At 37.8% G+C, this 26,939-nt stretch overlaps 1 protein-coding gene across 2 annotated transcripts; it reads left to right on the plus strand.

The window, feature by feature from the left end:
* Positions 1-1,569: 1,569 nt before the first annotated feature.
* On the plus strand, positions 1,570-22,764 carry LOC116174128 (protein snail homolog Sna-like). 2 transcript variants are annotated; one of them, XM_031491946.1, is made up of 3 exons: positions 1,570-2,375; positions 20,683-20,945; positions 20,996-22,764. In XM_031491946.1, exons 2-3 carry the CDS (start codon positions 20,739-20,741, stop codon positions 21,893-21,895), a joined length of 1,107 nt encoding a protein of 368 aa, XP_031347806.1. In that variant the 5' UTR covers positions 1,570-2,375; positions 20,683-20,738; the 3' UTR covers positions 21,896-22,764. The 2 variants fall into 2 exon arrangements, with proteins under 2 accessions (XP_031347806.1, XP_031347805.1); XM_031491945.1 differs by lacking the exon at positions 1,570-2,375 and adding an exon at positions 11,874-12,094.
* Positions 22,765-26,939: the final 4,175 nt, after the last annotated feature.

Consider the following 26,939-nt stretch of genomic DNA (forward strand, 5'->3'; position numbering starts at 1 on the left):
AAGATTGGGCCAACAAGTTACAGCCCCTTGAATTTGAAAATGAGAGCCAAGGTTTGCAGTTATACTTGTCAATTTTCTCGACATGCAGGCTGTGAATGCGGTTCAGCGCAGTCGACGGAAAAGTGTTTGCACGACTAGTGACCTAACTTTTCTTTTTGGCAGACGTACGTTTAAGCTTTCATATGAATCTTTACCTCTGCATGTTTTATAGTTGGGTCTGTGAAATTGGCAACTAATTGAAAGCACAAATGCTACTCTAAAATTAGAAGGAAGCTTGAATGTTATGGAAGAAATCTATTTTCAAAAAGAACAAAAAGTAAAGGGTTATAACTTTTGATGAAATGGACTTGTAAGTTCTGGTCGCTTTAGAATATACAAACCAAAATCTATAAGAAAAAGCCCTTTTTCTGGTCAATTTTGGTGAAACAGGCCATTTCCTGGCAGATTTTTGGGCTGCATAAGGCAAAATGACCAAAATTTTCAAAATTGGACGACTACTTCAAATGTTTGCAGAAAATGGGTTTCCAAAAGGAAAAAAGTTACTTTTTTCCTGGAAAAGGCGACGTTACTTACCTAGATCCTTAAAGGTTAATTTCGTTTTTGGAAACAGCTCTATTTTGACATCTTATAAATTTACAAACATCAAGTTTGACAAGTGACGGAGATCTAGATACAAATTACAAAACGAAAAATCTACTTAACGCCACTTCTTCCTATTTACGCACCTAAAATTATTTTTCGCGAACCGAAATAGTCTTGGCTACTTTAATACAACAATCATTTTTTATGCGTTAACCTTGTCAGAATTGGGACTGATTTACGATATTAGAGCTACTTGAGAACATTTTCAATTGGGTTAAGGTTGCGATTTTCGTAAAAATAGACGTCACACTTACAGGTGGCATGCGGATAAAGGGCGCGCGTTTCAAAAATTATGAGAAAAAATACCGATTAAAAAAGCACGTTAATTAACAAGATGAGTTCGAAAGTCAAGATGTGTACAATTTACGCTAAGGGCAGGTTAGGGTCGGTCATTAGGGGTTCAAGAGGCACGTGCCGTTTACGTAGCTTTATCTTACTCTACAGACTGAAAGTTAATTGTCCTATTCTTGTCCCTCGAGCACCTGGACCGTCTAGATTTTGTCTACATCAACCCCTGACTTCCGACTTTTGCCCCACAATTATTTCATAAAGCTTTACTAAATTTGGGCGAAATCCCTAATTTAACTTCCTCAAGTTACATCTGGGAATTCTCAAATATTCGGCAGCATACTGGGGTGGCGTATTAGAAAACCTAATCCTAATGTAATCGGCAATTGTAATGAAAGAAAAATACATACAAGTGGATGCTGAAAGAATTCGCCCCCGGCTTCTTAGGGCTAGGTACTACTCTAGAAAGTTTTTGATAGTTGAAAATCTCTAAAAAGTCCCTTTCGGATGATCCGGGGTAGGTAGATTTCTTTCCGGTACCATTACAATAGCTAGATAGAAATCTAGAAATCTATCTAAAAACGCTTGGTGATGTCTTGAATTGAAGCTTCGAAAGATTTGTGTTAAATTTGCAGTAAGTTACATGTTGACATTTTTCACACTTCGAAACTTTTCAGAAAAAGCTCTTATTGCATTTCCCGTAACAATTCAGTTACAAGTGGTTTCCCCCCTATTTTGACCCGCTCATTCTGCATGTTGCCAAGTCTGAAAAGATCCGGAAGATAGATATTCAAGATGGCGTCCAATATGGCGATTTTTGGACCACCCTGGCGTGCCTACTCTCCGTCTAGAATGACCGATTTATACAGCTCTGCACCCACGTTTTTTGGGTAAACGAACAAGATGGAAGGGTCAAAAATGAGGTCGGATTTGAAAAACCGCGACTTCTCATATGTTGGCCAAAATGGTGCCAAAAATTCCGTCTTTTCTGGTATTTCGAGTTAAATGGAAAAAAATGGCGCCAAATATTTGAATTGTTCTCGGTGAAACTACATAGTTTCCCTAACTTTTTTCAGATTGCTCTTACATGTAAGTTTCTTATTTGCTGGCGTAGGTTTTTGGGGTCGAGGAGAGCGATATTTATTCTTTATTCTTAATTTCTTTTTACTTTCTGTAGAGCAGAATTTGAATCTGACCGTGTAACTAATTAAAGATTGAATTTTGTTGATAGTGTATGTATTGAAAATTGTGCGATTATTTTATTAACCATCCTTACTATTGTTTTCACCATTCCGCAGTTATTTTCACCGACCAGCATTCAATTTTGAAGAAATTGGACCAGGAATATATCAAGTAAAATAAATTTAGGAAAGCCCAGCTGTAAAAACCAAAGAATAGCACGGTGGAAATTCGAATCGAGACGATAACCGCTTCATTCATCTGAGGTAAGCGAGTTGCTGCAATTGCAATAATTAAAAGGTACCATTATCTCAGTTACCTACTTACATTTGATTACGAAATACAGTGAACTAAATTAACACTTATTTGTATGCGGCGATATTTCTGACCTGTAGGGTTTAATTTTATTTGAATTAGAACTAGGGAACCGCTCTTTTCGAGTGGTTGACAGAATTTTGGTTTTCATTATTTCAACATTTAACAATAATAAATGTCTTATATTAACTTTTTGGAATTACTGCCAGGGAAAGTAAAAAGAGTTTGGTCAAAGAGAGGCCTAAATGAGAATTACATAAACTCTCCAAAACATATTTGTGTATAGGTTTCTAAATCAGAGCTAGCTGGAAGTAAAAGTAAAAGTACAAAAAGGTAAGTTCCAAAAGTACTCCAACACAACAAGAGGAAGAACTTACACCAGGAACCTGAGAAAACTTTCAACCGTTTGCAGGAGATTGCTGAGATGCCCTTGAAGCAGTTTCTGGGGAAGTGACACTTTCGTATGGTGAGCAAAGTGAAAACTGTCTTTCACTCTTGCAGTGTGCAAGGTCATATCACATTCTGTTCCCCAGTTATTAAGGGTAGTCTTGGCTGGTGGCTTGAATTTTTTTCTGTTTATCAATATTTCAGTTAATAAAATCGATTATAATTCCTAGATGTAGATCATCCGGGGTTGAGTCACCAGTAAGTGTGGGTGAATGTACGTATTCAGTTCATTGAAAATGAAGTTGGCTAATACCACTTTGGAACGGAATACAAGGGTGCGTTACATACTTACGCTTTTATTGTTTCTAATGAATTTTTAAGGTAATCCACTTCGATTGTCATTGGCTTCTTGGGGAGTCAATGATTGCGATATGTTATCTCAGGCGTACCGCTTTCGGCCCTTTAGAAAAGGTCGCCATGTTTTCAATCTTCTAATTGCAAATGGAGTTGGCCGACACCACTTTGGAACATGGGTGCATTAAATGCTTACCCTTTTATTACTTCTAATTTTTTAAGGGTAAATTGTCAATGATTTCTTGGAAATGGACGGAAGAGCCATTCAAAGATCGCGATCTCAGACGTAGCACTTTCTGTCCTTTAGAAAAGGTTAGCACGTTTTCATATCAAGTATCGAGTATCAAGTGATTCAAAAAAGTGATTAAAAACAGTTTTTTTTTAATTTCTTTTAACTTTTTTAATTTTCTTTTAACTTTTTTAAATTTCTTTTTACTTTTGTGAATATCTTTTAACTTTATATGTAACACTTTTGTTGTATTTGAACGGGGCCAGAGAAGGAAACAACCATGTTACTCTACATAGCGTTTATTCATTGTACGGCGAAGTCCGATAGCAATTTATGGCATAAACCTATCCGGTAGTTTGATTTGTCTTCTCTCCCTATTTAATGCTAATGGTACATTGTCAATATCACTATCACTAATTACATCATGTGGTACCTGGGTGGTTATAGATGGAGTCTCTGAATTTGACATAGGAATTGGTGGCAGGTTTAAATTTCAGCAGCTGATTACAATGACGTTTCCAAATTTTATCAATTTCAGGAACTCTACCTATACAAGTACAATTACCACGGCGCTTTAAAACTAATCCCTGCAGTGTCCCGTAGAATCCATAATTTCAAACAGTTTGAAGATTGGGCCACTAGATCAAAAGTTCCAGCCCTTTGAATTTTTTCTCGAAATTGGTTTTTTGTCCATAACTTTCGATTGAGAGGTCTAATCGAAAAAGTACGAGTCGATTTAGATTCTACGCACCAAAATTAATAAGAAAAAGTGTTTTCCCGAGAAATTTTGGAGTGGTCATTTTTTGGTAAAAAAGGAAGGTATACACTGCCTTTTTTTAAGGCTTGAAAAAAAAAATTGTCTGAGATCGACCGGGAAAAAACATTTTCTTATAGAATTTGGCCCGTAGAATCCATAATTTCAAACAGTTTGAAGATTGGGCCACTAGATCAAAAGTTACAGCCCTTTGAATTTTCTTTCGAAATTGGTTTTTTGTCCATAACTTTCGATTGAGAGGTCTAATCGAAAAAGTACGAGTCGATTTGGATTCTACGCACCAAAATTAATAAGAAAAAGTATTTCCCGAGAAATTGTGGAGTGGTCGATTTTTGATAAAACAGGAAAGTTTACACTGCCTTTTTTTGAGGCTTGAAAATAAAATTGTCTGAGATCGACCGGGAAAAAACATTTTCTTATAGAATGTGGCCTGTAGAATCCATAATTTCATGAATTGTTTTGGATTCTACGTACCAAAATTAATAAGATAAAGTGTTTTCCCGAGAAATTTTGGTGTAGTCGATGTCAAGTGTCAAGCTTATAAGAGATTTTAGGAATGATTCAAAAAAGTTAGGAGAGATCCAGAAAAAGTTAGGAGTGATTCAAAAAAGTTAGGAGTGATTCAAAAAAGTGATTCAAAAAAGTTAGGAGGAAAAAATTTTCTTGATTTAAAAAGGAATGTTTCAAAAAAAACAAAAAAAATTTTAAACTGTTTTTATTGTATTTTTCAATAGTTACATATATAATACATATTATAGATTCTCTTTTTAATTAAAACAATTTCGTTTGCTTTCACAGTTTTCATTGTTTTTTTTTGCCGAGGGTGTGTCGTGTGATGAACTAGTGCCAACTGCCAGCAAAGTGCAGTTAGGGCAGTACAATATTATTCTAGAGATGAACAAATGAAATAAGTTTCTTTTTTGCATTACAAAGATCTTCTTGTAACAGTGATAACTTAAAAAATAAAAAACACCATAGTCACTTTGATTGACGACTACTAGCTACCTTAGACCTCAATGACGGATGGACCGGAATGATGATGATGATAGCGCCGAATCACTCACCCCTACAACAATAAGATTATCCAGTAAACGTGTAGACAGGATTTCATTGTCCTACCTAAGATTTGTTGACAATTGCAGAGTTGACTAGTTCATTCGGTCTTCGCATCGGAAAAGTGTCGTCGTTAGCTAGCGATGGAGGTAGGTACTGCTTGAGACCGCCTAAAAAGTCTGATTAAAAAATATCTTGTGATGGGCAAGTATGTATCCCAAAAGAGCTGAGACATTTATGAAATAAATCAGATCAAATCAGTTGAATGTGGCCTGTAGAATCCATAATTTCAAACAGTTCCAAGATTGGGCTCCTAGATCAAAAGTTACAGCCCTTTGAATTTTCTTTCCAATGGTTTCCAGTCCATAACTTTTGATTGAGAAATCTAATCGAAAAAGTACGAACTGTTTTGGATTCTACGCCCCAAAATTAATAAGAAAAAGTTTTTTCCCGAGAAATTTTGGTGTAGTCGATTTTTGGTAAAAAAGGAAGATTATACACTGCCTTTTTTTAAGGCCCGAAAAAAAATTGTCTCAGATCGATCCGGAAATCGTGACCGATCGTGAAAATTCCCACAAGGTGGAAAATGTTGATATTTTGTAGGTACGCGATAAATCAAGAAAGAATGTTTACGCTTTAAGTAATTTATCTCCCTGTTTGGGATATTTTCCAATATACTTGCGTCCAATAAGGAAAAATCGAATACAGAAGCTATTTGTGGCTACTTGTTTATATTTCATGGAAACTCTAATGAAGGGTAATAAACATTCGTAACAATTTCAATTCTGAAAGCTTCTGCGTAGTGTACAGGCTCGCTTAAATTACTGTGGATAATTTGTTTCAGGCACTTCGGCGTAAACGTTTTAACTGCAGACATCTTAATCAAATAAGGCCGAAATGTATCCGAAATAGAGAATATTTCTGATGTAGAAGTAGAAAAATAACGTTGTGTGCGTCCACTTTTCAGTTACAGGCTGTAATGCGCACCTTTTACCTTTTACCATGTAAATGACATAAGAAACCGGGCCAGCTGCTAACCTAAAGAGTTATGTTAGAACGAATTTTTACAGAGCAAAAATTATAAAAGGCAGTTGTGCCACGTAGGAAGGTACGGCCTATACCATGTATGAAATTGATTCAAGAACAAACGTTTATGTAACTAAGTAATTGGGCATATTTATTTATTATTTAAACAACCTGAAATAAATAATTTTGTGTTGTAAATCGTACAAACTTTTCATTTCAAAACGAACTACTGCTTGTAATTTGTAATTTTGATTAAAAAGTTGCAAAAACACATCTATTTAGATTGCTAGTTTTATGGAACTTTAATTTTAGCATTCATCCTCCACTGATACTACCTCCGCTTTAAAATTATGTTACGCAACCCCCATTTAATGACATCAACTTAAAAGTCCCAATATTCTCTCTATAATTTGAGCGCACGTCATCAGTTCTATTTTTGGGGAATATAATGCCAACGTACTTATTAATAAAATCAAAACAATTATTTTAAACCACAATAAACTTTAGAATTACGTGTTTATGTTAGACTGTTCGATTTATTTCACAAAATATAAGTTCTTGAGTTGTGGGTTATTTAAAAAAAAAACCTTTAGTGAAAAGGGTTTTTGTTTTGTTTCCAGGTTACCTATCAATCGGAATTGTGGTAGTTTCACGATGGTCTAGCGTACACAAAAATATTCAAATATCAAAATTATATAAGTTACGTGACACATAAAAATCTACTAAGTTACTAAACTTGACTTATCAGTTTTACAAAACTCCAATCAAAAATGATGGATTAAATTAGTTACTACTTGATCTTACAACCAAGTTCCCACAAAAAATTGATCCGAACACAAATGCGCACGTATAGCAGCCAAGTACAAGCAAAACATAACGCGAAGAATCGTACACGATTTTTTACCACCCAGCTTTTATTCGGAAACCAGATTTTTAATCCGGCTCATATTAAATAGCACTGATCCTTGAACTCGTAGAAATCGATTATCCGAAGGTTTGACATCGCTGTCTGTTTCCATTCTCGAGTTACACGAGGAACAGACAGACAGACGGACAAAACCATCACATAAAGGGACTTTTTTTCTTTCGAAAAATTCCCCTAAAGAGGCAACGCTTACCTTGATTTAATAAGATGTTACCCGGAGAAATGAAGTCAATTCCCGGATCCATAAAATCTCCCAAGGCGCAGGGCTCGGAATGCAGTGAACTGATCAATGCCTGTAGGGCCTCAGCCTTACTCGTAGTAAGCTCGCAAGTGTGGTACTTTTTCGACCAACCTCTCTAGAAGGAGGGGGGGCTACCTAAAGAAGATATGCGTCAAGTAGAATAAATTCAAATGACGTACTTACAATAAAAAAGAATAACGCAACTATATCCTCTTACTGGAGTGAAGGGTGAAATTCCATTCACTACTTAATGCGGAATCCCCAATTATCCGAATTTAATCGCCAAATACTAATTCATATGGGTGCGGCAATTAAAATCCTATGATCTGCTGTTTGATTAAAAATGAAGTGCACTCTGTCACAGCCGACGAACGAAAGAGAAATATTAATGTTAACCATCGATAACGACCAATCGCGGCACCGTAAAATCTTACGTTAGAAATTGCGTGTTTAAAATTGCAAGGTTACAACTGTTAGGGGGATCATTCAACAACAAGACCGGGAACAATTAATGAAGAGAATAAATCGTTATACCCTCTCTTTCCTCCGACAGGAGGGAAACTTCCAAAGTTTTACGGCGATCGAAAAAAATTCTGAAAACCCACCCCCACATAAAAATCAAACCGCCCCCAAGACAACACAATCCGTTAAATCCAAGCACATCGATTCATTAAACACCAGAGGAAACCAACAACCCTTCTTCACCAAAACACCTAAACCAAAAAGTATTGCAACACAATACTTTCCTAACTACGAAAAACTACTACCTAACAAAAAGGTTTTGAGTGAAGAAAAAAAAGTAACCGGCAACCCCAAGTGCTGTCCAATGGTCAAGGAAATCGAAAAACTTCCCCCCTCCCCAAAATTAAAATCCCAAAGAAACACTTGCTCTAAATAACCACATACAACCCAACCCCTGGTATATAGGCGATAGACTGTACCGGAAAAATGTAAAATAGAGAAAACGTATAGAACAGACAAAGGCAAAAGAAAGAAAAAACGAAGAAATGGATCGGGAAAAATCCCTAGCCGACGTAGTTGCTACGATCCGGAGGCCATACCCTCTGCCCAACCAAACCTTCCGAAGAATAAGAAGAAGGAAAAAAGAAAAAGAAAGAGATATGAAAAATAAATAAATATTAAAGTCAAATCCGGTAAAAAGAGTAAGTAGGTATCGGTTAACTCATAGGTTAAATATCTAATTTTACGCCTGACCGTAAATGGTCCTAAGAAACGGGTTACGGAGTGCCAATTTCTTGGCCCAATACCCCAAATATTTAAGTTCTGAAGGACAAAAATTATATTTGGCTTTATTTAAAGTTAACCCAGAGCAATCATTGGTTTATCAAAATTATTGTTCAAAATTTGTAAATGTGCGTCAAAATCATGGGATTTTATCACTACATCATCTAGGTATACAAAAACATTAGATTGCGATTCAGGTTCCAAAATTGTGTCGATTATGCGCTGAAAAGCCGCAGGAGCATTAATCAAGCCAAAGGGCATTCGTTGAAGTTGAAAAAGACTTCGACAATTTTATGTTTATTTTTTTTATTTGATTGGCCCACTTGTTCTAGGCCCTCAACAGGCTTACGCCCAATTGCAGAGTGACCAGCATAATGCTTTTTAGAGATGCCCCTGCAGAAGTTCTTAAGTTAGGAATTAGGAAGAGCATCGCGTTAAGTTAATGAATCGATAGGTTTCGTCTGAACCAGACGCGCAGGTGAAGCCCATCCGCTGTTCGGTGGTTCGATAATCGGATTGACTGTATAGTAACGTTGCTTAATGGGGGTAGCACCCTCCATCAGGCGTATCTCATGTTTACCTACTAGAGTCAAACCTATGTAACTTATCTACCATGAGTGAAAATTTTTGTTCTAAGTGGGTTTGTAAGGAATTAGTTACTAATTAGGTATTGCCAATAAATCCAAAAGAACAGTCCGATTCTTTAAGATAATTGGCACAGTAATGTAACCCATGTAATGTGTAATTTCATTGAAATGCATAAATTTATAAAAGAGCGAGAAGCGCCACAAACTAAAAGTCTTCAGCAAATGAAAAAGCGTTTTTTCTATTCCCACAAAAAATTGATTCGAACACAAATACGCACGTATAGGCCAAGTACAATTAAAACATAAAGAGGCAACGCTTACCTTAATGTAGATTAGAAGTTATCTAGGGAAGTGAGCTCAATTCCGGGATCCATAAAATGTGCAAACAAACAAAAAACTCCCAAGCCGCAGAGCTCGGAATGTAATAGCACTGATCAATGCCTGAAGAGCCTCGCCTTAATTGTAGTAAGATCACAAGTACGATACTTTTTGGAATAACCTCTCCAGTAGGAAGTGGCGGGCTACCATAACATTCGCGTATAAAAGTCGACCATAACTTGACAGAGTTCAGGTAACACATTAATTGAAAATGATAAAAAGAGATGAATTGCTACGGAAGTTGTTTCCGTGTTGTAACCGAACCAACCTCCTAATAAGGATAGTTTCTGATGGGCCCTCGTAAATTGTCCGCTCGTGATCCGGGTGGCCCAATTCAAAAAATGGCAGCTTCTTATGAGGTGTGGAAAAGTATGTCAACAGGTGTTGGCACTCGCAGGTAGATGATAAATTTAAAGCAAAGTTACCCCACATTCGTATGTAAGAACTGGTCCTTTACACTAGCAATTACGACTAAAATTAGAACTAAAATTTAAAAAAAAAAACCCCTAGAAAAAATCGTTGATAACCTTAAAAGGGTGAAGGATGAACGTACAATAATCGTCGATGGAAAATCGTATTACATATCAGTCGGAACTTAAAGAAGATACACGTCAAGTAGATTAAATGCAAATGGCGTACTAACCCTGGTCAAGTCTGAGTTTTTCTGACGCTACGGTTCATTTCTTCTTCTTTTTCACTTCTTCCTATGCTTCAGATTCCTCCGATTTTTGAAATTTTGGGGTGTCTTCAGATCCTCTGAAATAGAGAGATTTATAATCGCAGGTTTCGATATTTATCTGCACTACCGGTTTCAAGGAGGAAACTGAATTACGATCGGCGAAATATCATAGAAGCCGGTAAAGGCGTTGGAAAATTAGTGTTTGGATAATCGATAAAACGCCAGAACGTTCTAGAGATGCCTTACAAAGTTAAAACTCTAAAAGGTACTCAAAGGCTTTCCAAAAGAGTTTTCTAGACCTTTCAGATTGATTATTTTCATGAATCTCTCCCCGCGAATTCGTATTATCCAGCTCTTCCTTTGTGTTCTTCGAATTCGGAAATTCGCATTCTTCCTCGAGTCTTTCGAATTCATTATTTTTTTCATTTCTTCAGTCCGTCCAGTCTTCGATTTTGTGATTCATAAATCAGAATCAGTTTTCCTGGTTTCATAAACTAGAGAGACCGCAGTACCTATACTCTTTGTTTATTAAAATACACCGATGACTATGGGGTCACTACTACTACTCTACACATTGTTCGAAAATTTATTTAAAAAACAGGTGTAAGTTTTCAAAGGATCCAAGCTAATAATACAATTTTTTTATGAATTTGGTCAGATGCCTTTCCAAGACCATGCAAAATATGTGGGATTTTCTATCGTTCGTTTTATCCTCTTGCAGGTGTTTTAATGGGCACGTCACGAAAATAAGTTTAGTTCGCTATCAGAAGTCAAAATATCATGAGATTTAGTGAGTCAGTGGCTGCAAGTTAGGATAGGTAGTGCAGCAGGAGGTGGTTGATGGCGTACGGCCAAGCAACAACAGACGCCGCTGGCGTCCCGACGCATTCCTGTTACAGATTTAGCCCAACTTAGTAACGACGCAGGCATCCATTCAATATCGTCTACCATGATTCCTGCCGCACGTGTTTCAGTAAAAGCAATGAACGGAAAATGCGGCGAAAGATTCCTTTTTTATTTGTTTTTCGTGTTGGGCACAAAGTTTATTTTGGTAACGGATCAAAGGGGACGATGCATTGGGATTTTAGATCTGCGGTTTATACGTGGACGGAAATTATCCAAATACTTTCGATGTGTCCTCCATTTTGCGGAAAACTGCAGATCGTATTTATTGTGTTTCGCTGCTCTAAAACAATAACAATGCCATGCCTTAGTCACGAAAACATTCATTTTGAATTTCTGCCAATGGAATGTATCATCGTTTAACAGGTGCGTAAAAAATCTCCTGAGAACTTTGACCTAGAGCGCCTTTTTTTCGGGAAGGTGTCCAACTAAAAATTCGCCTCAATAATTTCGGAAGGTTCAGATTAACAAAAAAAAGTGTAATAATCGTAAACATGTACTCGTAAAACACGTATAAGAAACTAAACACATTTAAAGCTCAGTGCGGGAGGGCCAATGGGAAGAGAGTATTACACGAAAAGGGTCGGAGGGGCCATATTCCCCTACTGCTACAATCTTGGCACGCGTCAAGATTTTGTAAATATAGAACAGCTACCACGTTTCTTAAAGTTAGTTGAACAGTAGCCGTTCTGGCCAGAGCGCAGAACATTAATCAAAATTTTTCTCGAATCTAGAAAGCTCAACGCAAACAATTGACGATGCTGTCATCTGAGTTATAAGAAAACACCTGTTGTCAAATTAAGTGCTTCGCAAATTTAGTGAAAATTATGCCTCGTGCATTCCTCATCACGCATCGCCGCTACAATCCCGAAGAAATGGAGCATAAAGGTAAGAAACTGAATGTTTTCGGCTTTGGTACGCGTGTTTACAAAACGCACCGCTTAAATTGGCACAATCGAATAAATTGCGAATTTCGTGCGCGTGCCAGAATTTGAGTCACCCTCGTATAATTGCCCTCTGGAATTCCGCGCACTGATTCACTTCCTTCTGGATGGAAATCTGCGTTAAAAATAAAGCGCGCGGAGGGTTGCTATTTTAAAATCCGCTTTATATAATAGTTTACATCCCGAAAATCTCAGGCGCGGCTTTAATATCGTAAATACTGTCGTCACCCACTTCGCGAGTGCCGAAAGGCTGCACTTGCAAATTTGGCCCACACGCTAATTAGCTCGGCGTAAACAATACGAAGCAGATGCCTCGGAAGTGATATGGAGAAAAAACACCTGTAGGCTAATATAAACTTTTGGCCGGGATTCGACTGGAGCGAATGAGGTCGATGGTACATTTTCAGGTGCAAATTTAGCATCTTCATTTATCTTCTAATGGCAACTTACCAGAACAATAACCTTTACCGTTTCTTGCAATTTGGCGCGACGCAAAATTAGATTGACTCAGTCGGGGAGACTCCCATCGTTCTATTTTTGTCGGCGATTTTGACGCGTATATACGCGCAATTTGCGAAATTTTAAGGATGGCACACATAAATTTGTGGATCGGCTACTTGTTCGTGCCAATGGCGACTTGTTGCAAACTGGCAAATTGCCGATCACACCTTACGGAGCCTCATGGATTAACAGCTATCGGCGAATTTATCATTTGCAGCGTTTCCTGGTTGGCGTATTCACCTTGAAAATTCGACGCATGTGTCCAGATTTATGGCGATTTTCGACCATTGTGAATACTACACACAATATATGCTTTAATTCAGCCATATTCATCATGACAACCCTCATTCTGGTTTTAAACCATCAAATTTACAGTCATACTTCTAGAATAGGTATACCCATTTCGTAGAGTTTTCATTGGCCCTCCTAATGGGAAATTTTATGCATTTCCAAAATCAGTCTTGAGGTTTGCAATAGTTTTTGCATACATAACTAACTGCTAGCTCCTGTGGTAAGTTTACGGCTATTGGAAATTTTTTTCTTTCCTTGATTTTCCTGAAAATTACCTTCAAACATTTAATTTTCTGAATTGCTTGCCAAAATTTTGAGTATATTGACAACAAAGGCAAATATGAAACAAATCCAATTTACCGCAATAATAAAACACAACGAAGTTTTAATAGTCTCCCGTGGGATATTTTTTCTTTTACGGATTTCACAAAAAACTGTTGTCCACTAAAGGGAATTCTTTCAAATGTTAACTTTCAATGTTAACAATTGCAAACAAGTTATATTTTATTCTCGTGAGAAATTATGATTAACGAGTTTTAAACATTTTTTGCGTAAAAGGAGAAATTTTCCTACATACAAGACACTTTTCTTTTATGGACGTATTTCCAGTACCTCGTTACAAATTCGAAATTAGAAGGTCAATTCCTTTATTGTTATTTTAACATGCGCGCAGGTGTCCGGTCTTCTGAACCGGACTGTAATTTGAAATGGTCCAGATCAGACTGATGCTCGGACCGAAAAAATCAGTGGAGACCAGGTCGTCGGTTCGGTCTGGTCCAAAGACCGGTACAGAAAAACCATCTTCATGTCTGGTGCAAATGTACTGTATGTGTTGTTTTTTTTTGAAAATTGGAATATGTCGATAATACTTCAATATATATATAGGGGTTACTATGAAATAACGAGGTCAAACTTTCTCGAAATGGATATTGTTACAACCTCCCTGATCGGGGTGAAAACTTTTTTTTATTAACAAAACATCTGGCGCCACACAATGCACTTTGCGCTCATGCTACCATGGCCACAGAATTCCCTAGCCGATATCCACGTAGCCGAGTCGGCGCCAATATGGATTAAGAGGTTCATCAATAAGTAGGCGTGAAAGAAATGAAAACACTGTTTTTGTTAATCCGGTTCGAGGTCGAAGGACCGCACCGTATCGAAAGTTTTAGAGACCGCACCTAAAATCGGAACGATAAGTGTAATGTAGGGACCGGACCAAGGTCCTAACCGACATCTCGGCCCGAGACCGCGGCCACACCTAAATAGCCCCAACTTCGAAACTGCACGGTTAATCAATTCCTCCTCGACTGAATACAACTTTATTTATTTCAATAACTAAACCGACATATTTAGTTTACGTTCCCTTCTCCTTTTATACATAAGGGAAATTAGAACGATTTTGCACGAAAGTTGTACATTGTTGTAAACAGTTCGTATCGAAATACGGTTTTCGGCATAGTGTTTGAACAAATCCGAAGAAAAATGTTGTGCAATACTGGTTAAGCCATTTTTTTGAAAATTGCGTGCAAAAAAAATGTAATTACTATTGCATCATTATTGCAAAATCATAAACAGATGGAGAAATCGCTTACAAATCGTTACTTGGGTGTTTTCGGGAGCCCAGACTCCGTATCTGCTCTCGAAAATGAACGGGGATGCCCAAGGGCGACGCTACGGAGTGCAAGGGGTGCAGTGGAGTGAAAAATCAACCGGGTCGAGAATGTGCTCGGGCCAATTGACATTTTTTTCTGAAAAGTCACCCTAGCTTCCCCCGATCGCCTCCCTTGGGCATCCACGGGGAATTTTGAGAGTAGATCTCGCCTCTGCGACCGCGAAATTCCCGGAGTAATTTCTCGATGCGGTGAATTTTTCACCCCACTGTACCCCCCTCTCTCCCGGTACCCCCGTATCTTCATGCCTGTACATTTTCAGGCAATATCGAGGCAAGATCTGCAATCAGCGACCCGAAAACCTCCGAGTAAGGTTTTTGAGCAATTTTCAGGCGCTGTTAATTTTTCGCTTCACTTCCCCTCCGGCAGCTCGTAACGCCGCTCCTGATCATCCCTCAACTTCGGTCCCTCATCCGGTCAATTTCTAAAGCAGCTATGGATTTTGCGCCCCCGAAAACTCCCGAGTAACGATTTCTAAGCACAACATTTTTCATCGTATTCCTCTGAACACTATACTACTTATACCGAAAACCGCATTTCAATAGGAACTGTTTGCAAAAATGTATAAATTTGTTCCTTATTTCCCTCGTCTATTGGCATACATAATTTCTTTACGCTCAAATTTAGATAACCTGTTAAATCTCTAGCCGAAAAAAATCTCCTTTTGGCTAAATTATTGACCAGAAAGTCTTTTTTGAGTCCGATGGTTTTCACACATCTTTAATTGTAAAATTCTTGGAAAACTAGCCAGAAATTGTTATTTCGAAACGATGCCCGAAAAATATGAATTTCCGCTATGGTAAAATCGTAACTTAACGTGGGTGCCCTTTGGAGCTTTTACACCGAGTGCTCTCATAAACTTCCCATACTAACCCCTTCCTGCCCTTATTTAAATAATGACCCCCTCTCCCCCCACAAAATAGGGAATTGTTAACGCAGACGGACTTATTTAATCGTTAATTCGTTGCTTAAATCCCGACCCTACGAATCAAACAAAAACTAAAGTGATAAATCATTTCCACATATTTTTCAAATATGCCAAATTTGCAGCTTCTACGCTGCTGCATGGCATCACGCCGAGTATACATTTGAAACTAATATAATTATTATTATTATAAATTACTGAATGTGATCCCCGTTCCAGACATCTGGTCGCCTAGGTTTCCGAAACAAATTAAGATAACAATACTCCATTCGATTGAAAATACGCAGAAAGGACGATCTTTAATTCCAGTACCAAACTCTCATGGACTGTTTAAATTACACCAATTAAACAGGGTCTGTCCGGAAAGAAATCTCACCGATTTGATTAAAAAAAATTGATTGGACCAGATCCTTCTACAACATTAAAATTTTTCAAAATACTCTCCTCCCGCAGCGCTACCAGCAAGATTTCCAGGCGTCGAAGGGGTCGCGGAAGACCTTCTCAACTGTTCCGAAACGATGACCTTTCAAAGGAGTTTTCAAGCGAGAGAACAGAAAAATGCCCAGGGGAGACAGATCAGGACTGTAGGGTGGCTGGAGAATCGTTGGTGCCTTCTTGGGGCGAGGGGATGCCAAGGTGCACCACCCAGCAGTTTGTCTTTTTGTTTCAGAATGATATTCGAACACTCAAAACTCATCATCTGTTACATTTTCCAAAAAGAGGTGGGGGGGGGGGGTCGTAGTCAGACAAATCCACAAGTTCCTGGGACGTCTCCTTTGCTTCAGCGAGCGCTGCATTTCCACTTGCATGGTATACAAAAACGAGTTCCGCCAAAAAGCGTGTCCTTACTCTCCGGATGGTTGGACAATACTGAACGACAGCTTGTTTTTTAACTCAACAAATCACAAATAAAAAATACGTAATTACAATACAGTGTGTCCACGGATTGAGTGCACATAAGTTGTATATCATAAATTTCTCTTCATGTTCTGAGGATCATTCCTGCTTGATCTCAAACTAAAAATGAGCCAAATCAATTAATATACAGGGTGTTTTTTGCCGAATTCTACAGATTAGTTAAGAGTAAACTGTAAGTTGATTTGTATGAAAATAAATTGAAAGTCTTCCATAACTTTTCTAAATTCGAAACAACTTTTTCAAATACATTTTTGTTATAACTGTTAAAATAAAAACAGTTTACTATAGGTTAATTTTAGAATTCGGCAAAAAAACATCCTGTATATTAATTGATTTAGCTCATTATTTAATAGCTTAGTTTGGAAAGGGATCCTCAGAACAGCCAATTCTAAAAAAATTGGTGCACTCAATTCGTGGACACACTGTATATTAAATTAAAAAATTAAAAACAACTGTGTTGGAATCTGAAGAATAGGTTGAAAAATATGAATATTAAAAAGATCCTAACACTTTTTCCAACGAACTCTTTATGTTTGGCTTTTTAGTTCAAATTCTGTGTTCTGTTGACGAAAACGAAAAACTAAATAGAGGAGTTCAGGTGGACAAATTGGTAAGAGGGCTGACCTTACTTATTCATTGATAAAATTCTGTATAACTTTGCCCATTAAGCGACTTTGGGTCTGTAATTCTTTACGAGATCCCAATAGTGAAAATGAAAAAAAACTCACACTGTATACGGATCGTACAAAGCAAGTGGTGACCATTTCAAGAAAATAAATGTAAATGTACAGGGCTATTCTGAATATTTAGACAGCGCGTGGCGCTTTTATGGCGCTCATTCTGATTCCAAAAATAGATTCTATGTTGAAATTTGCAAAATTATTGTCGGTTCTGTAATATAAGCGAACTATTTCTACCTTTTCTTCTTCTGTATAACCCATTTTATGGATGGAGTGGAATAAAACAGTTTTGACAGTGAATTTTTTTACCCACTCCCATCTTGGAGATCGTAAAACGCGATCAATCGGGACTAAAAGCGAGGGGTTCCAACCGCCTTTAGTGCTTAGTTACCTACTTTTGTTTCCAACTCCCAGACCCATCTTCCCTACTCTCCTATCCTTTTCTCCAGGTACGTTTTATCCCCACAACCCTCTAAAAAAAACCACAAAACAAGGCATGCTCGCTGGCATTAGCGATAAAATGTAAACCCGGCAACTAGCTACTTTATTACATGGCAAATTTCTCGAACCCTTCGGGGCGCCCACATTATACGGTGCAGGGGTTCGGTTTGTCCCCAGCATCGGTCGGAAACGAGCCTCATCCGACCGTTCTCTACGACTAGTCGCGGTGAAAAGGATCAGGAGAAAGGATTACGTTCAACTAGACTCAACTACCGGATTTTTACACATTAAGAGTTCAGCCATATATCCCCCCACTAATGAGATGCTTCAAATGTCAACAATATGGACATACAACACTAAGATGTAAAAATATCCAGTGTGACAGATAATATAAACAAATGCTTATACGTTGACGACATCGCGATATTTTGTGGTGGAAAATTTATCGGTAAAATTGCACGCAAATTACAATCTAAAATTAATCAAATAGTTCAGAACGGTTGAAAAAGTAACTCGTCCTGCAAAGGTTCTGGGATGAGATTGTGAACATGAATGTAACTCTACCTACTATACTGGAGATCAGGCCTTTTGAGAAGATTCCGTTAGAAATGACCTGTCGAAATATAAGCAGGAAACCACCCCAAATAGTTTCTACATACATGAATTTCAAAACATCTGTAAGGAATACCCCTTACATAAGATCCATCAGCATACAGATGGGTCTAAAACATACGCAATATGCCTTATGGCAAGCAATACTATTCTGTTCTATCGAGGTGCAATCAAGCCATTTTCTGATTGTCACTGACAGTATAAGTACCATAGATAGACTACTGGGAAATGCAAAATATCCACCTGTCCATGATCAAGCCCCGGGTTGATAGCCTACATGAGCTGAAAGCCGCAACTAAGGAGGATAATGTTATGATCCATCGTGTGCGAATTGGACACACTAAAATTACACATCAACACTTATTTAAAGGCGTAAACCCTCCACTGTGCAATATATGTCATGTCAGTGTACCGATTAAACATATACTAAATAAATGTCCAAATTACGAAACACGGAGAATTAGTCACAAACACGGTGAATAATAATTCACCGTGGTCACAAGCTACAAAACGATTGTGTAATATGAACTTCTCGAACGCGATTAATGAAAAGAAAAGTATAAACGTATGGAACGAAATATGAGGCGTAGGTAAACTGATTATTAATAGCGTTCGAATTTATTTTATCATGGCAACTACGATTTTGTAAAACAGTTTGATGGTATGCAAATAAAGCAATTGCCAAAATTATTTGAAATCGGAAAGGAGAGATCTATTCAATTTTTGAAAAATATACAGGGCGTTCCATTAAAAATTTACCAAATTTGGACTTTTTATTAATTTTGCGATATTTATTTGTTTTGTTATTTTATATTTTCTGGCGATTTATAATAAACCCCACAATTTTTGTAGTTTTTCTATCTCTTGTAATAGACACGCTGTCTAAATATACGGATTTTGTTTGTCCCCAAGGAAGAAAATTACATGCATGCTATTTGACTGATTTCATCTCTAACACCTTAGTTGAGTAAGTTGAGGTTCTAACAGGGTTCTAAAAAAAGGTTTTGAATCATGGAAAATTCTAAGAAAGTCCAAGATGATCCTAAGACCATAACAATAAGACTCCAAGGATACTCTAAGACATAAGACAGATTTAAATTGTAACGCATGTGTCCAAATTTTTACGTTTTTGGGCAAATGTGAACATTCTTCACCACTGAAATGAGAGGGCCTTATGATTTATGCTCCGACTCGACCATATTCATCCCGGGGAGTTGTTCACGAGTTATTTTCGAGGACGAAGATTTCCTTAATTGAAATTTCCTCCTAAAATTTACTAATCCTCCAATTTCGTCACATTTCCCAGATACTTCCTACATGAGGGACAAGAATTTCCATCATGATCAACCCCTCGGGGTTGGTCACTGCTTATTTTAAGGGACAAACGTTTCCTTCATTGTATAAAAATTGCTACCATTTCCCTTAATTTCTCATTCTACCACTGCCTTAAATTTCCCTAAATTTCTTCGAATTAACGTGAAATGAGTAACGTTATTTGCCTATAGAAACCTTTTATTTCCTTAAAATTTGCTCTAGATTGTCTCTCAAAATTTCCTAGAATTTCTTCACTCCTTTGAAATTTCCTCCTCTTTCCCCAAAGTTTAGTAATATTTCCCCGTGATCAACCCCTCGATTCATCCTGACATTCAGAAATTACGAGAATCTTTAGAGTTGGTTGGAATTTTTAGACATTTGGAATGTTCAGAAGTTGCAGAACTTTTAGAACCATCAGAATCTTTAACATATCAGTGGAATCATTCTTACCGAATTTTCTTTAAATTTTCTGAGAACCATCTGCAGTCCGTTACGTAAATAAATTACCCTGACATAAGCCCACGGTAAGCTCACGCAAAGTAAAAGTGGGTCGGGGTGAATAATGGGGTTCTCGTACACTAGTGAAAACGAAGCAAAAAGGAAATGTAGTAATAATAAACCGGATAGGCGTCTGTCTTTAGTAAATTTTAAAAGAGGATACTTACCGAAAGGGGGAACAACGCAGACTAGGAGATCCTTGTGGTCTTGACATGCTAAAGAAATAAAATAATTGAGAGGGATTTTTGTCACAATCGATGGTGATTTCATACGAGAGATTATTTCTCACAACGCAACTAAAAATGTCGACTGCGAATCAATTTTTTCACACTCCGGTTATTGTACGTAGTCGCTCTTTAAGTAAAACAAAAACCTTTCGTTTTTACTTGAAATAAACAAAGAATAATAATTAGCGTACCCAAATTGATGCGTACTCGCTCTTCCACTTCTCTGGCTATTTCACGCTCGCTTTCCCCACTACGTTTCTTCTATTCGTTTGTTATCGCTAGACTTACTTTAGTTCAAGTTTACTATGAACCGGTACATGTGGAAATATCCCTATGTTTAAAAAAATACAAATTCAAAACCAACGACCATATTTTTGTAAACGTTGCGAGTTTTTTACTTAATTCATTTGTGTATCTGTGAGCATTTCTTCTAGAGTTTTTGCATTTTACAGATCAGAGCCCCGAAAGGACGGTGAGTGTGGCAGAAACGACTCCGGCCGATCTGCAAATGTCCGACAGTAGTTCCGAATGTCCAGACGAACTTTACAATCTAACGAAATTAGCCGAAGTAAGTTTAGCAGCGGCGGCCGGCCAGATCTTGGATCATCCACATCTCTCCGCAACTCCGAGCAAGAAAGAAGACGAGTATTCCTACACATACACTCACAAGCTGTTTGACAAATCAACCAAATCACTGCGACCTCACTTGCTTAAGGTGATTACTTGTAGGATCGCCGGCAGTATAATTACAATATTTGTTGACAGAATGAAGACCCACCGAGACAAGTTGAGCCCCAAAATGGTGCGTCAGAGGTGTTTGGGCCGAGTAAAGGGTCAGATCCATACCAGCACGACCATCACGAGCATGAATGCTCTGATTGTGGTAAGCGCTACAGTACATCCAGCAATTTGGCGCGTCATCGCCAGACCCATCGCAGCCCCGCCGATAAAAAGGCGCGAAGATGTCCACATTGTGATAAACTCTACGTCAGTATGCCCGCATTCTCCATGCACGTCCGAACGCACAACCAAGGCTGCAAGTGTCACTTCTGCGGCAAATGCTTCTCCCGCCCCTGGCTGTTACAGGGGCACATCCGGACTCACACCGGCGAAAAACCGTTCAAATGCACGATCTGCGGGAAAGCGTTCGCCGATAAGTCCAACCTCCGCGCCCACGTCCAGACACACTCCAACACCAAGCCGCACATTTGCGGACGGTGCGGCAAGGCGTTCGCGCTCAAGTCCTACCTGTACAAGCACGAGGAGTCGTCCTGCATGCGGATAAACGGGCGACAATCGTCGAGGGAGACCTCGCCCGATAAAAACCTCGCCTCCCCAACCCCGGTGATAGTATCGGCCTCATCCAGACCACCCGAATCCGTAATTAGAAGCCCTGATCGGCCATTCAACAGCCCCGATCGTCCCGTCAGATCGCCAATGCTGTACAGATCAACCGTCATATCTCCAAACCCGGAACGCCTCCTTTACTCCACATTCGAACACCCCTCCGTCATACTGAACGCTAGCCGATTTGGCGCCACTCTCAAAATCAACTCCCTCATGCAGGACCAGCCGATGGACTTCTCCTCGACGGGACGGGATCCTTTCAATCAGGCCAGTGAGCACACGACCGGCTATGCCATTGGTCTGGCAATCACAGTATAAATCTAACCTTTTCGTATTCCAAGGGACCACTCGGGAACCAATTTTGCGTCCAAATGTATTTTCGTGTGCCTTTTGTCTGTGCCATAATTTTAGTCGATTAGATTTTAAGCGCGAGCAGTCGTAATGGTGCTATTCGCCCTCAAAGGCAGCCGTAGAATAATGCGAAATGTAGGATTAGATATGGCTATGGTATCCTAAAAATACTATTAGCCGATAAGACCAGGGTTATTATTTTTAGTTGTCAGCAAATTAATTTAAGTTAGTTTTATTGTTTTGTTTTTAAGCAGAGGTTTGATCAGTGAGTCGATAACGTCCTTTGTTTATTATACTTGACGAGAGTGTAACTAGTCGAAAATACATTTCACAGAACAAGGTTTTTAGTGAAATGTATAAATAGGAAAATTTTCCGTTTTTCTTTTTCTTTTTTTTTACTAACTGCGAGTCACTAACAAATTTAGGTTTTGCTTTCATTTGTTCTCATTAATGTATCGGCTAATGATATAAAGCGTCCTAGTCATTATTTATTGTTAATATTATTTATTTACCTAGTACTTAATACGTTTCGTGTACCTATAAGCAATTAAGGCCGAGAGATGCAATACCTGTAGTTGTAGTTGTGTGGACTTACGTGCTAATTTGTAGTTTATTGTATGTGTACTACATTTGAGTTCATTCCCTATACATAATCGAATTCTTTTAGGCTTATTCATTCCCGTGTATAAATGATCTGTCAGTGTTTAACTAAGTGCCTGTTTCACATTTAATTTTTATATATAGGAATGGTTCATTTATAAATGCAATTAGGTTTATATTCTCAATTTTGTAGAATTTGTGACTTGTACTTTTATATTAAAATGATTACAAACGGATCTTTGTTTATTTGACGAAATTATTTAATGTCTATTTTCCACTCGAAGTTTTTAAACCCCTTACCGGTGGCCAGTTAAGTTTTTTCTTTGTCTCTGTTCGGGCACTCCATCTGCTTGTGTCCAAGTTTTTCGCAAATGTAACACTTAAATTTTTTTTTGTCGCTCTGTTTCACTTTTCCGGCGAATGCGGTCGACTCATTATTAGTACCAAGTAAAACACTACCATGCATACCTAAATATATCTTAATCATTTTTATTAATTAAAAAAATTCCTGTATAGGGAAATCATGTTACATGTTGCACTGTAAATTTAACGTCGCCTCCATTTATTCATTGATCTTCTTCTATAAACGAGGGTGAATCAATTTTAGTCGGACGCCCAAGGAATTATATTACTACTTCTATGCGACGGAGAACTACGTCCTCTGAAATTCTTTGTTGGAGAAGAGAATCTGCAAAGGAAGACCCGGTAACTCCTTTTTCTAAAACCCTCTGTACTTTCATGGTCGTTTTCTGGAAATAACAATGGGACTACCGTATAATGAGTGGTATTTCATACTCCACAGACCCCTCGGTAACACTTTCTCTCTGGAGGATCGGATAATCTACCCAAAAAGTGTTCTGAGAACCATGGAGGCAAAATGTATTTTGAGAGAGTGTTACGGGGGGAGTCTGGGGAGGGGGGATGGCTCCTCAGTATACAGTAGTCTCACAGTTATTTCCAAAAAACGTCCATGATGTTGAAGTACCTAGTTGTTTCCCGCCTTAAGTTAGTTATATTATTAGTTAGTAGTTGGCAATTCTGCAGTCTGTCATTAATGCTGACAATCATCTTTTCTTTTGTACTTTTCGTTGTAAGATTATTTTCCAAATAAATGTATTATTCAACAACATTGCTTTGCTGCTGCGCTTAACTGGAATACATGAAAGGTTCTCTGAAATTCCTTGTTGGAGAAGAGAATCTGATAGTCCCCCCAAAAATTAATATGAGAGCCATGAGGGAAAAAAGTTACTTGAAGGGACGGAATGAAGTAATGATTCCTTATAAAGATAGTGTAATAGAGGAAATGAACAAGACAATAGAATGGAAAAAGAAGAGACGACGTTGTTGCAAAATAGTGATGGGGGACTCGAACGTTAGTATTGGAGAAGGTAGAATGAACAGAGTCGGTGGAGATTATGAATTGGGAGCAAGCAATGAAAGGGGGTGGACGTCTAATAGAATTATGCAAGAAAGGAAGATGGTCAGAGCCAACACTTGGTTCGAACATCATAAAAAATCACCTGGCGGCAGATATCGAAAGCAGATTGATTTCATCATGATTGAAGAGAGATACAGAAATGGTTTAAAAGATGTGTGTAGATTTCCAGGTGCAGATGTCAATAGTGACCAAGGATTAAAGTCGCAAAAAACGTAAAGGAATGGGGTCTTGTAAAATTAAAGGAGACGGATAAAAATATATAGGAAAGACACTAATGGAAATTGAAATGAGATGGGAGGTTGCAATGAAGAGTCATGAAACTACAGAAGACAAATGGAAGAGCATGAAGAATGCGATGGAAGAAAAATATCAAAGAACACATGCATAACATTTGAAATGACTGAAAAGATGGAAGAAAGAAGGAAGTATAAGAGGCAAGATACGACAGAGGGAAAATGAAATACCGACAACTGAATATTGAATTAAAAGGAGAAACTAAAAGGGTCGAGAAGCCTTGAATAACATTGAAATGATTGAAAATATGGAAGAAAGGAGAAAGTATAAGCGGCAAGGTATGACAGGGGGGAAAATGAAATATCGAAAATGAATATTGAATTAAAAGGAGAAACTAAAAGGGTCAAGAAGCCATGGATATCATTTGAAATGATTGAAAAGATGGAAAAAAGGAAGAAGTATAAGCTGCAAGAGACGACAGAGGGAAAAATGAATTACCGACAACTGAATATTGAAAAGAGAAACTAAAAGGATAAAGAAGACATGCGGATAACATTAGAAATGATTGAAAAGATGGAATAAAGGAAGAAGTATAAGCGGCAAGATCCGATAAAGGGAAAAATGAAACACCGGCAACTGAATATTGAATTAAAAAGAAAAACTAAAAGGGCGAGGAAGCCATCAGGTCTGCTAAATGAATGCAAGGAGAAGATCTCGATCATCAAATAGGACGGCACGTCATCGTGTTCAACAAAGTAATAAATATGGTGTACCTATAAATATAGAGGAACTATCATAGGAAGAAAATGGTGGGAATATTTTGAGGTCAGAAATAAAGGCGATTCAAAGAAGGAACTGGGGTATTTGTGTTATGAGATTTGCGAGAGTAGTGTGTGGTCTGAAGATTTTCTTTGAAAAAAAAAGAAGGGAACCACGAAATGCGAGGAAACCAGAATCGTCAGTGTTATAGTTCGTGCTGCTAAAATGTGGTTGCGGGTTTGGATAGGAGGCTGAGAAGGATAACGTAGGGGATGAGCAATTGGAATCCCGAAGGGGTTTGGGAACCAGAGATACAATCGCACTATTCTACGCACCAAAATTAATAAGAAAAGGTGTTTTCCCGAGAAATTTTGGTGCAGTGGATTTTTGGTAAAAAAGGAAGGTATAACACTGCCTTTTTTTGGGGCCCGAAAAAAAAATTGTCTCAGATCGAACCGGAAAAAAATTTTCTTTTAGAATGTGGCCTGTAGAATCCATAATTTCAAACAGTTCCAAGATTGGGCTACTAGTTCAAAAGTTACAGCCCTTTGAATTTTCTTTCGAAATTGGTTTCTAGTCTATAACTTTTGATTGAGAAGTCTGATCGAAAAAGTACGAATTGTTTTGGATTCTACGCACCAAAATTAATAAGAAAAAGTGTTTTCCCGAGAAATTTTGGTGTAGTCGATTTTTGGTAAAAAAGGAAGGTTATACACTGCCTTTTTTTGAGGCCCGAAAAAAAAATTGTCTCAGATCGACCCGGAAAAAAATTTTCTTATAGAATGTGGCCTGTAGAATCCATAATTTCAAACAGTTCCAAGATTGGGCTACTAGTTCAAAAGTTACAGCCCTTTGAATTTTCTTTCGAAATTGGTTTCTAGTCTATAACTTTTGATTGAGAAGTCTGATCGAAAAAGTACGAATTGTTTTGGATTCTACGCACCAAAATTAATAAGAAAAAGTGTTTTCCCGAGAAATTTTGGTGCAGTCGATTTTTGGTAAAAAAGGAAGGTTATACACTGCCTTTTTTTGAGCCCCGAAAAAAAAATTGTCTCAGATCGACCCGGAAAAAAAATTTTCTTATAGAATGTGGCCTGTAGAATCCATAATTTCAAACAGTTCCAAGATTGGGCTACTAGTTCAAAAGTTACAGCCCTTTGAATTTTCTTTCGAAATTGGTTTCTAGTCTATAACTTTTGATTGAGAAGTCTGATCGAAAAAGTACGAATTGTTTTGGATTCTACGCACCAAAATTAATAAGAAAAAGTGTTTTCCCGAGAAATTTTGGTGTAGTCGATTTTTGGTAAAAAAGGAAGGTTATACACTGCCTTTTTTTGAGGCTCGAAAAAAAAATTGTCTCAGATCGACCCGGAAAAAAATTTTCTTATAGAATGTGGCCTGTAGAATCCATAATTTCAAACAGTTCCAAGATTGGGCTACTAGTTCACAAGTTACAGCCCTTTGAATTTTTTTTCGAAATTGGTTTCTAGTCTATAACTTTTGATTGAGAAGTCTGATCGAAAAAGTACGAATTGTTTTGGATTCTACGCACCAAATTTAATAAGAAAGTGTTTTCCCGAGAAATTTTGGTGTAGTCGATTTTTGGTAAAAAAGGAAGGTTATACACTGCCTTTTTTTGAGGCTCGAAAAAAAATTGTCTCAGATCGACCCGGAAAAAAAATTTTCTTATAGAATGTGGCCTGTAGAATCCATAATTTCAAACAGTTCCAAGATTGGCTACTAGTTCAAAAGTTACAGCCCTTTAAATTTTCTTTCGAAATTGGTTTCTAGTCTATAACTTTTGATTGAGAAGTCTGATCGAAAAAGTACGAAGAATCCATAATTTCAAACAGTTTCAAGATTGGGCTACTAGTTCCAAAGTTACAGAACTTCGAATTTTCTTTCGAAATTGGTTTCTAGTCTATAACTTTTGATTGAGAAGTCTGATCGAAAAAGTACGAATTGTTTTGGATTCTATTA

The sequence above is a fragment of the Photinus pyralis genome, unplaced genomic scaffold (genome assembly GCF_008802855.1).
Source record: "Photinus pyralis isolate 1611_PpyrPB1 unplaced genomic scaffold, Ppyr1.3 Ppyr1.4_LG6, whole genome shotgun sequence".
Classification (NCBI taxonomy): domain Eukaryota; kingdom Metazoa; phylum Arthropoda; class Insecta; order Coleoptera; family Lampyridae; genus Photinus; species Photinus pyralis.